Source organism: Scatophagus argus, chromosome 13 (assembly GCF_020382885.2).
Source record: "Scatophagus argus isolate fScaArg1 chromosome 13, fScaArg1.pri, whole genome shotgun sequence".
Taxonomy (NCBI): domain Eukaryota; kingdom Metazoa; phylum Chordata; class Actinopteri; family Scatophagidae; genus Scatophagus; species Scatophagus argus.
Window position 1 is genome coordinate 20,834,863 of NC_058505.1, and position 12,599 is coordinate 20,847,461.

General features: G+C 41.2%; 1 protein-coding gene across 2 annotated transcripts in view; it reads right to left on the reverse strand.

Annotated features, from left to right (window-relative positions):
- The window catches only part of tox (thymocyte selection-associated high mobility group box), a 40,700-nt gene extending 31,046 nt beyond the window's left edge, over positions 1-9,654 (reverse strand). Inside the window, exons 1-3 of one of the 2 annotated variants that reach the window (XM_046407748.1) lie at positions 9,442-9,654; positions 9,141-9,204; positions 8,976-9,047 (exon numbers count right to left, since the gene is read on the reverse strand). Coding sequence is in view for 1 of the 2 variants with exons in the window: in XM_046407747.1 (XP_046263703.1) it covers positions 8,976-9,080 (105 nt within the window). In the remaining variant the exon portion in view is untranslated. Of the gene's footprint in view, positions 1-8,975; positions 9,205-9,441 lie in introns of both variants that reach the window. The other variant, XM_046407747.1, reaches the window with a different exon arrangement.
- Between the last annotated feature and the right edge of the window lie 2,945 nt (positions 9,655-12,599).

Genomic DNA, 12,599 nt, shown 5'->3' on the forward strand with positions numbered 1-12,599 from the left:
ATGGAAAATATCAGAATAACACACCTCGTTGCCAACAGGTAACATTCGTTAAGTTTAGAAAAGCAAATAGGGCATGTTTGTGTAGTTCACAGAGTTAATTGAATCTAATTTGATTACCTTGTATGAGTAAACCTCATGTCAAAAGTAAGATGTCTTTCTTAATAAGACATGAGTGACATGAACAATCTCCACCACTCTGAACAGAAGTGGCAGATAAATCACAGATGAGCAGAAGATGTTGCAGTCAAAGAATCTTATGACACTTAAACAGGGTCAAAACAGACATGAGTTCACACATTTCAAATGTGACTTGTCGTATTGTCGTCTACCCCACAGCAATTAGCACTACACAAACGCAGTTGTCACTGTATGATCGTGAACAGAAGCTGAGCGCTAAAGAAAAGTGGACAGCAAACAACTCAGGAACTGATCCAGTCTCTTACGCCACACATTAATTGATCCAAGTCATTGTCACTAATACAGTATACACACATAGAGAACAATGCGACAATGATTGCAGTATGCGATTTGATTGCAATATGTTTGTTTTGGAAATGAAATCCTGATAATTAGTCTCTTCTGGCAGAGCTCTATCTCTGTCCATCTGTTCCACTTGGCATTTCTCCACCAACCAGGAGTCCCTCATCGCTCCATCCCCGTGATTCAACAAACTGAAAGGCTTTCAGACACACCGACACACAAGCAACACAGCTGAAAGTCACCCAATCAGCAGCAAGCTTAAGGGGAGGGGAGAGTGTATATGTGTGCTGGGTGTGTGTTGGGTGTATGGGGTGGGTGTCTGGCAAGGTGTTCAGTAATGACAGCCAACGTGGACAGACGGACGGACAGACTGACTGGTTGTGTTCTGATAGATAATTAGATGAGATGCCGACACTTTGGCTGGTTGGGGTGGGGAGGGTGGGGGGGTCCTGTCCGAGGCGACAATGGGACTGTGTGACACAGTAGAGTTTTCTGTGATGACGCAGCCGGTGACCAGAGAGAGAAAAGTGACCGACACTTAGAAAGTAAAGGTTTGATAGAATAAAAGTTAACATTTCCTTTATGAAATAGGATGGTGTGTAATGTGTGTGTGTGGCGCGGGTGTGTGGTTCAGCAAGTGACAGAGAGCAGAAATGTGAATGTGGGCAGAGGAGAGGAGAAAGTGAGTAAAAAGCTGTCAATCTGACAGTACATGTACAGGTCAGTGGGATCTGGGGACCCTCAGGGGTCATAAGGAGGTTCCAGGGGGTCCCCAACAAAACAGGGAATAATTTATTTTCACTGTAATTCCATCAGTTGGTATAATATAATGATGTAATGTATGTCTATTATGGTCGTGGGTTTCATACATTTCCCTTTAAAGAAACACGTTTACATATGAAGTTCCGTGTAATTTGTGTCAGTTAGAGGTCCTTGAAGTTTGAGAACTACTGGTTTGGGTTACAAATGCTGCAACTTCTCAAGACACCAAGAAGAGTCCAATCTGTTGTTTCCCAGCTACTGGAAACATCTGATTGGTTAGATCTCTGATTGGTTGAGATGACAGCAGGGTGGCACTTTCTCGCTAATGGATTCCGAGATATTCCAATATAGCTGCATGTCAGAGCTTGTGTGTAGATGAATGTATGACTGTTCAGAATAGTGGTTGTGTGTGTGATGAGGCTGTAGTCAGACATTAGACCATGCCTCAACAGTGTATGAGTGACCTGTTTTAATTTATTCTGAGTGAACAGACCTTACCTGCACCTTTACGAGTGAATTATTATGTAACTAAACATCACTATCGTCTAAGTGTAGGCATTATAAATCATTTACCCAAAGACAGATTAATTCTAATATTCTGAACATCTGACTGATAATTAGTCACTGTGTTAACATATTACTACATGTTAACATGCAAATTGCTGTTAAAACTGCAACAGTCTACACTCCACATATTCAATCCAGTTTGCTGGGGAACAACTTGGAAAAAGCAAACTGAGCACAAATAGCAATGCATGCACACACATATACACACACACACACACACACGCATACGTGCACACAAGCAGTATTAATTGTATGTATTAATTGTATTAATTGCATTGTATGTAATAAATTGTCCTTAACTTCTTTGGTACTTGAACCTACTTCAACCTATTTGTTTTCTTTTAGAAACACATGTGGGAGGAAAAAAATAATATTCTTATTCTTATAAATATTCTTAAATAGCTGAGACTGAATTACCAAAATGTTCCACTAATTGATAATAGACTTTTTTTTTTTTTTTTGCAATCAAGAAGACAAAGGACAAATATTTGGTAGAGTAAAAATGAAAATATTTACTTTGATTTGCATCCGGTGATGCAATGAAACTATCTACAATTTACTTCAGTATTGTACTTAAGTCCCGCGACCCTGACGGATAAGCGGATAAGCAGTATAGAAAATGGATGGATGGATGGTAAAATTTTGAGGTACATGTACTTTACTTGAGTACTTCTATTCTCTGCTACTTTATACTTCCATTGCACTAGATTTTAGAGGCAAATATTGTACTTTTTAAACCACCATTGACTTTAGTTACTCGATGCCTTGCAGATTCAGATTATACAGTGCTGATAGGTTTTTACTAATGACTTGTGACCAATCAGACAGTGTTGTAGATGGGATATTGCATGAGATCACAGAGTACTCACTACCAGGGAGGCGACTGCACCCGAGCCAAAATTCATTTATCATATCGATAAACAGACGCAGAAGCGGATAATCGGTCTGTCCCTACTGCTGATATATCACAAGTAGCATTCAAGCAGTCAAGCTGAGCTGATTGTGTTAATGTAGACACACGACAAGCCATTTTAAATATGCTGACAAATCCATTCTAATTCATTTTTGTAATCCTGACTGACAAAAATAGTTTCTTAAAAACGGTAGTACTGCCGTGAGGGAATTGCTGAGTGGATCATCCTGTTTATGCCAGGTCTTCTAACATTGATCATAACGTACAGTAAGTTCAGTCAGACAACTCATGTGGAGCAGTTGTATTATTACATGAACACCCCGCAGGTATACCCTAAGCCCAGCACAGAGTGTGACTTTAATGGAATGTCACCCATTGTGACTTAGAATCAGAGCCTACAGGTGAATGCTGGGGCGGAGGCGCAGTTTGTGTAATTCTATAAAAGCCGCAGCAGTGTTTCCAAATGAGCTGTAGAGCAGCAGCACAAAGGGCAAACGAATGGGAAGAAGCTTCAATAGGAGGTCTTTTTGTAAAGGCCCTGTTGGTTAAATGTTGCACTGTGAGTACAGTGTGTTATGTATTAGTGTAGCAGGACTAAAGCCGCCTCCCTGAACTTGTCTGGAGACATAGTTGTTATTCATAGTTTGGGGTAATGCACTTCTTAAATATGAACGTTCTGCTGAGCTGACCTTTGTCAGTCTAGGAACACATTCACTTCCTATTCCAACACATAGAGGAAGCCTGTAACCTGCTGAAGGTTAAGACCACTTCATCAGCAGGCAGGTCTTAGTAGAAAAAGTGCAGGTGTTGCTAATAACGTCAACGATGGCTCTGTTCCATTCAAGCGTCTCAGTAAGTCATGACAGTGTGACAGCAGGACCCTGAACCTGAGGCAGCACATTCATTTGATTATTTATTTTATTATCTCCTGTGATTTTCCAACTGTCACATGTCAAATGTCTTCTGTGACAAATAATAATAATAATAATCCATCAAAACAGACTACACTTCCTCTACCACCACTGCATTAAAATTAACTACGAACCAATATTCCCTCAATTAGCATGAAGTTTAATTGTCCCTGCTTTTGTCCCCTCCCTTTCTTCCGTGTTGCTAAGCAGTCCTGCAACATTTAAAATTCTACGACAACGACGTCCCATTGAAAATGAAAATGGTGTCACGCGGCGTTCACCGTAACAGCTCAAAGCGGCACCCTTTCAGCTATGAGTGTTATCTGAAACGATGATGAGGACACTACACCTTGGGCACGCACACATCTGAGTGTGGTTTAAAAGCCGCACCAGCTGAACTAATGCAGTGATTTGCATGATCTGAAAACAGTTCATGACATCAAACGATGACTGCGCGACAGGGAGCTTTGTGAGTGTCCTTTTGTCGTCTACTGTAACCTCTACCAAGTTTCTGAGTGCCGAAACCGCTTGAGATCTTAATCTCATAGCAAAAATCTAGTTCTTCCAGCTCTTGATGACTTTTCTCATCCTGTCACCTTTTTGCCATTACACTGTTTCTCTTATTCTAATCCATCAGGGCTACTTTCAAATCTCATCCCATCCCCTGGCTACTTGCCAATTGTTTTGCTACTCTCCTTCAATCCATATTCTTCCGTTCTTTACTGAGGTCTACTTCTCTCCTCCCTGTTCTCTCCTCTTCTCTATTTGCTTTAGAAATACCTCACCCAGCTTTCACAATCATCATGTTTACATTAGGCCCTCTCTCCCTCTCTTCCCTCCCTCTACTAAATTCCCTGATTCATCCCATCTCTGCTCCTCTTGCTCTCTCTTTTTCTTTCTCTCACGAGGCCACGTGTTTGCCGCAGTAATCATATATTTAGGCTGTTCTACCACAAGTATTTTTTTATATTGCAGTGTTACAATTAATTAACTTGTGTGTCAGATGAAATAGCTCCTATTCATGTGTGTGTGGAGACTCATTATGAGCGCTGCCGATCAGAGCTGAGCGTGGCTCACTCACTTTTGTTCACCAAGCCAGCCCTCCGTGTGACTGAGCTGTGCACGTGCATCACAGCGGTGACACTGAGCTAGCTGGCTGCCGCTCACACAGTCTGACACTTTGCTTTTTAACTTGCTCTGTTAACCGTGTAAGTTCAGAAAAAAAAGAAAAGAAAAGAAAGAAGAACAGTCCGGCTGATGTCAATGCAGAGCGCAAAGCATTCAAATCACGTTAAAGAGGGACTAAGACAAAGGATGCAGTGGAACATTTTAAGATGGCAAGAATCTTGAAAGATAGCAGAGTGATTCATCAGACTATGACTTCTGACTATGACTAGGCCATGACCTCCTACTGTTTCACACTGCGTTGAGCTTCCCAGACAGATGCTGTCTTGTTCAGTGCGACTGGTAGACCCTGACAGCAACCATGGTCATATCTTTCAATGAATCAGTAACTTTAAGCATTAGGAAACTTTGTCTGGGTCAGTATGAGAGGCTCTTTTTCCAATTAAATACTCTACAGACAACAAAAAAAAACCCCTCAAAGCTGCATATTATCTGTCTCTGACATATAACATAACTTCCTTTTATCCCGTCAAGCAGTCAAGCTGACTGTTGATATACCACAAATTTGTCAGGCCACATCTAATAATTATTTATCTAACAATCTAACAATAATCTAACAATAATCATTCATTTGCCAGTTATTTTCTTGATTAACTCGTGGTCTGCAAAGCGCTACAAAAGTGTGGAAAATGCTCATTACAATTTCCTACAGTCCCAAGTGATCTTATCCAACATCTTGTTTTGTCTGACAGACATTATAAAAACTCAAAGTTATTCACTTTGCTTTAACATTAAGATGAGATAAAGCATCAAATTGTTACTTTAGATTAGCTGCTTCAGCAAATCTCGGATGTTTCTGCTAGAACAGAAAAAAAAGTTGAAATTAACCTTTTTTTTTCCCTCTCTCATCATTTTCTTTCAACTGCTTTCAAATTCCCCATCTGCACTCATTTCTTTACTCCACCCTGTTTCTGTTGTTTGTGTCACACGTCAATATAATAACCGTCAGAAAATATCACGGCCTGCCAGTATCACTTTATTACACAATTAATATCATCATTATTATTATTACAGTATGAACTCTATACAGGGGTATCTTCAATAACAACATTATCTTGGCAGGTAGTTCATTAACAATAATATTACGCTGTTTTTAAGACAAACGCTAAGTGGATTATAACAACCTAATGAGGAACTTAACCATCAGCAGTCTGCATACTTTGTGGCAATTATTATTAGATTGGCACAAGTAACATAAAAGATGCATTTCGGGGGGAAAAGGAAACTAAATTCAATCTTTTTCTGGAGATTTGTGGTTCGAATGGTTTTTGTAATGTTTTTGATCATCGTCGGTCACAGTTTACTCATTTTTCACTTAAAACTCATTGCAGTCACCACACAACCAATATATCGGCTCACAAATCATCGTGAAATCTATTTCAATGAGACGGAGAACAGATGTACATCTACTGTGTACATACAAGATACAGATCAACTGAACACAGTGTATCTTTCTTTCTTAAAGGCTTAAAGGCTCCTAGAATCCATACTGCAAAGTCTTACAGCCAAAACAAACCAAGAAACTAATGTATATCCCCAAAACAATATATTAACATGAGCCTCGCTGTCACAGTTCCTAATGACAGGTACGACATTACTTTTTTAAAGGTTACCGTGCAGGGAAATTTCTCTGTTTAACTCAAGTGGAAAATGTAGACCACCAGCGGTATTACATCTTCACATTAACACATCTGGACACGCCTCTCCCCTCGCTTTCTTAGACACACACACACACACACACACACACACACACACACACACACACTTTCACACATACACACACATCCTCTCTCCGTTCCTTTTCACAGAGCCTTTCTCTGTACTGTTCCTCTTATTTTTCTTTACTCTCATGTTGTTTCCTCAGTGCTTCCTGTCTCTCTCTCTCTCTCTCCCTCTCTCCTATGTAGCACCTTCCTCTCTCCATTTTCATATAGCCTCTCTTTCTCCTATTCTCTCTGTTCCCCCACACAGTAATATGATCTCTTCTATCGGGCAGACAGAGTCGTGAATCAAAAGACACACAGAGAGAAATATAGTACAAACCTTAGTGGCCCCACCCCCACTACACACACACACACTCTCTCACATCTACAACATCCCTACCCCCAACAACCCTCCTCCTTCTTCTCCCTCTCTCTCTCTCTCTCTCTCTCCAGTCCCTACCCCCAACCACATAGCTCGCTCTCTCTCTTTCTCTCTACATCCTCAGCCTCTATCTCCAATCTCTCCCTCCCTCTTTCTGAAACAAATATACTCACTGACAACAACACAGCGCAATACCGCAGGGTTCTGTATGCAAGGCATCTCTGCACATTACATGAGAGTCTGAGCTTAAAAGCAGCAGGTTGGCGTACAGCGCGGTGAGTTCAGCCACTGGGCACGAGGAACAACACTGAGGGTCAAATAAAACACAATAAATAACTATAATCTAGATCATGAAGAAATTAAAGTAACAATCATGCCCGCTCAGCGCTTAATGAGGCCAGAGGTCACAGTCAGCTGCAGAACTGGTGGAGAATCAGAGGCGGTTCCCCAGCTACAAACTGCTGGATGTATACAGTATATCTGATATAGTTACTGTCACAACATCCTCTTTTTTGCGCAACAAAAATCAACATCCGTGCTCTGCTATACATCAAACAGCGCTGTCTGAATATTTTTTTCTTACACTGCATTGTGACAGTTAGACTTATTTTCCGATGACCACACATGGAGGTGTATGACAGCAGCAGCGTATCACATTAACAGAGGCACACTATATTACCAAAGACTTCATTAAACACAGTATTTCTGGTTAAAACAAAAGTTCAGCATCATGCTGTTGTTGCCAAATGGGATTTAACAGAGGAAAAACAGCCTGACGGAACAGTTAATAAATGTGAGCAGGCAGGGCAGAGTTAGACAACCGGCCTTTGAATAGTTTTCAGGTATACACCCTCAGTCCATGAGAGAGACACATTAAGAAATAAAAACAAGCCAGTAAAAGTGAGGCGAAAGAGTACAGCGAGCCATTTGAGTGGAACTGATAGTACATGTTGCTACTTTATTTAGTTTACATTTGCCCTTCGTGTAATCAACTCTCTGCCCTGCAGTGTGGGAGAGTAATCTGATTAGTTTCCTTGATACACTTAAGCAACACAAACATAATGTCATGTCATGTCAAAAGAGCCCACTTTATTGCATATAAGTGTGTGCAATATAATGTATTCCTTTTATCCAAATTATAATTAGATTATTATATTAAATACTTTTAAACACTGTGACATTTTTCAGTCGCCTTTTCCTATCAAACTGACAAAATGTTTTTATTGTCTGAACACTGACCAGAGGTTATAATCTGTCTTTAACTTTCACGGCTGCACTATCAACTGCACCCAGTGAAATAATTAAGCAATTCATCACTGTCAAATGAGCATGATCTCACTGTGTCTGTACCCAAACACCTTACTCTGAAAGACATTGGTTTAGTTTGCATTCTGACAGACATGGTTCGACAGATAAACAGCCGTACATTCATTAAACATAACTGCACGAACGGCTGCTTATGAGGTGTCATACTGAAGCTCACTGGATTCCTGTGAGCTCCAGTTGTGAATCTGAACCTGACCTTCGACCTGGCTCTGGAGGGAGCAAGACAACAGAGCTTTAAAGAGATACCAATTAAGAATCGCTAAACAGAAACGAGAGGCACTGCTGTGAACTCCATTAAATGTCTGTTGCAAGCCTACCAAAAGATCGCAATGTACGGTTTTCCTCACTATTACTTGCCGCTTATTTCTAACTCTTCTGTTGGTACTGCTAATGTGGCGCATGTTGAAACTTAATTACCTTTCAATTACCAGTAGAGAATCTTTAATTAAAGATGTCATCGCATCGCTTCCAACAAACTCGGGGTAAAACAGACGGTGTATCCCCCAGTGAGTGCATATGATCGAAAGAAATGAGTAACATTGGAATGTAATTACTCTCAATAGCTGCGCTGATCACTGGAGCCTAATCAACTAATTAATTGCCACTTAATTGGCAGGGCATGACGGATGAATACGCCGAGAGGTGGGGATAGCTAAGGTACTCGAAACAGGACACGACTAACGTGGCTTTCATCTCGGGGCCATGAGAAAAAGAGCAATACGTAGATTCCAGCTTTCCTTTCTTACCTTGTTGGTGCCAAAGGCCGGGTCAGGGTAGGGGAACTGTCCCAGTCTGGTGTGGTCTGGCGCGGCCAGAGGCTGTGGAGGAGGCGGGTAAACTGTTACATCCATGGCTGAAAATACATCCACTTCTCCGTCTGTCCGCGTCTCCGGGCTCCTTTCTTCTCCTACCTCCGTGTATGTCACAGACCACCGGGGTAACCTTTTCCAAAGTTGGGCGGTTTGTGGCGAGTCCCTGAGTGACCAAACAGAGAAACAACGACGGTCCAATAAAACAAGCTTCTTTACGAAAACAAGTGCAGGTTTCAAGCAGATAACTCGCCGAAATAAGCCTAAACCAAGCTGACGGAGTAAGTGAAGTTTAGGTTGGTGCTCTCCTCTCCACACCGGCTTTCGGGCTCCAATAACTGCTGCTGTGACAAGCAAACTTCCATGTAAACCAACTTCTTTTATACCTGACGTTAAAACAAACCTTAACAAGCAATGGTGCACTTCAAGAAGCTTCGTTTGACGTTGTATGTAACCAGTAGCGGTGTGTGGTTTGGACAGGGGACGTTGCTGGACCCTGTCTGTCCCTCGTTGGGACACTGTGCCTTAATGTTCCTCCGCCGCCGCTGCTGCTGCTGCTGCCGCGCGTGTCCTTGGTGCTGTGGTACCTCGCGGACCAGTGATACAAAGAGCTCCTGGATCAAGCTAGCAAGAGTTAGCCACGACGAACCCGGATGTAGATCTTTTCACAAAATAAAAGCGCAGATTCTATTAAGCGAAAGGAAAGGGCATGGGAAAGACAAAGCAAACGTGATTTATTCACACCGTTTACGAATTCTTATATTAACTTCAATCAGAAACTTTAGTGGCTTGTTGTTAAAAAAAATGCCATTTCAGAACCGAGTAATTTTATTTTGAGAGAAATCGATCTATACTTTCACGTCTAACTTGACAATGAGGAGCCAACGGGGGCGAAAAACACAGTGTACTCCATCTAGAGGGGAAGTGTTTGTCAAAAAGTCCAACCAGGTGTTTCTAGAGTCTAAGTAATTATTACAAGTTGTTATTATGCATTATGAATCAATATTCAACAGAAGGAAAAAATAAAAGATTTATGTTCATTATTGATGTGTCTACCATCTGTTGTGCTAATACTGCAAAAGGACCCTCAAACAGTCCTGCACTGTGTGTCATTAATTTAATTACTTATGCTTATCAAATTTCCACAACTAAAGTACGTTACAGTATCAGAAAACCAAATCTAGTTGTAAGACAGTTGGTTCATTTTATATTGTGCTCACGTAGTGCATCAAGTTAAATAAAGGTCAAGTAAAGCACTACATAAATCCGTCTGCTGTAGGTAACAGATAAGCCTTCACTATATACAGTCAACTGGAGAGGCAGGAGGGATTTCTTTCCGCAGTGCCGCCTAGCTGGTAAATCCAGCTGGGGCTCCTACTATCTTGTGTTTTGACATATTTAAATCTATTCAATTCCTGCACCTCAATGGCAGGTCTTGCTCATGATTCAGGTTTTTCTCCCACCAGCAGCGTGGCTTCTCCCCCTATTCTAGGCTGTTGAGCCACGTCTTCCTGCATGTCGACAGTTCCTTGTGCAATGCAAGCTATCATTTGACTTCCAGCACTGCACCTTCATTGACAAGGAGGCCAAAGTTAACCTTCTTCTCCCTCTCTCTCTCTCTCTCTCTCTCTCTCTCTCTCTCTCTCTGTCTGAGCTGAGTGTCTGAGTTTGGGTCATGACACATCAGCAGTCTTTCTGTCCCTTTCAGCTTTCTCCATGTAGCGCCAAGCACTGAAGAGGCTGCTGAAGATCACCTGTCCATCAGCTGTTATGTCCTTTCTTGGCTTCATCCTTTCTTACTCTGACGTTGAGATTGACAATAGAAAGCTGTGTGTTGTTGTGAAACTGACCTAGCAAACCATATTTTGTAACCATGAATGCAAGTATCACAAAGACTACCTGACACTCCAATCAGCCAAGTGTCGGAGATACTGATAGCTGAGGTGTGAACAATGTGGTTTGGGCAGTCCATAGAATTCTCACAGGTTGTTGGTTAGGTTGTCATTTTTTTTACTGCCAGACTGGCATCCAGCTGTTGCTGTTTCCTTGCTGATTTTCCCCATTCACAAAGTCTTAAAAAGAAAAGCTCTAAGCTGGTACCTTGTGTTGTGAAACCTTTTCAGGTCACTAAAAAAATCAGTCTTGTATTTATCTTATCAATGTGTGCTTGCCTTACCTGTATCTACTAGAAGACACCTGCGGTGCTCTTTTGCCTATCATGCTCACCCAGTCTCTGTCTCATCCGATAGACTGACAGCCCCGTGTTGGGGCATTACCAGCCACAACAGTGTCCTGAAGTAGACGTCCTTGTTCAGGACATCAAGAGGGAGGACTGTCATCAGTCAGTCAGGGCTTTGTGTTTTGCACTTAATATGCCAATATGCTTCATCAGAATTATTGGCTTGGAAGTTTGAGTGGTTTCACACCCCCCACCCCACCCCACTCCTTTCCAATGTTGGACAGGGAGTGGTTGTGTCCAGAAGTTGATGTAACTTTCCAACATACTTCATGCTGTGATTACCAGTTGTGCGTGGCTGAAAAAGGAGCCAGGATTTGAACTTCTCACTCTAGCTCTTATTACGTTCACCCCACCAACATGATATCCTGCTCTTCACTTCTCCTTACAGCGTGGTTGTTCAAACATCTATAAACCCTTTTGCCTTTTGAAAAAGTAGAAGTACTGCAATACTCGTAGTACAAAATGGTTCTTTTATAGCACAACCTGACCCTCAGTGTCAATAAAGCCAGAGGAACTGCACACTAAATTATGTTATTACACTCTTCATATAATCACAGATTTATGTTGGCATGTATTTGCCTGGATCTGAATGTTCGGTTCAGCCAAATTCTCCCACCCCTCCCTAACTGTTTTTTACATGTGCTGACTTAATCGTCAGGGTTCTGGCAGACTTTGAGGGTGTAGTTACATTTGAGTTTTATTCAAATTTAATCTACACACATTATGATTATTCCGCTCAAACCTCTCCTGTCGCTTCTGTAGATGTAAAAAAGTCAGTTTGTAGAAAAAGGGATGCTTTTGTATTTAATACAGCATGCATAAAAATCCTCAGACTGTAGGTTAAATCAGTATTGTTTTGTATTCTTTGAGAAGAGTAAAGTGAAGTCTATATCTATTTTGAAAGATTAATGAATTTCTTCTATATTTGTCCTTGCAAATGAGCAGTTATACTTTTAACTATGCTTGACTTGTTTTTGGCTCACTTACTCTTCTCAGGCCCTCTTGCCCATTTAAAATCTAATAAATTGTAGGACAGACCTTAATTCAGTTTCTGAAAAGGAATAAACAATTCCTTCAACTCATTTAAATCTTCAAATGAATTTAAACATCAGGATTAACCATGAATAATCTGATTTCTGAGAGATGGAAGGTGAAACAATGAAACAGACTGTGACACTATTCAATACAAACCAGGGTATAAACAAATGCTGTTTTCTGCCTGTCCAGATGATCGTCAGTGACAGAACAACACATTTCCATTAACTAGAGATAAACACACGTACACAGATGCACATAAACAAAGAGATTTTCTCCCACCCACC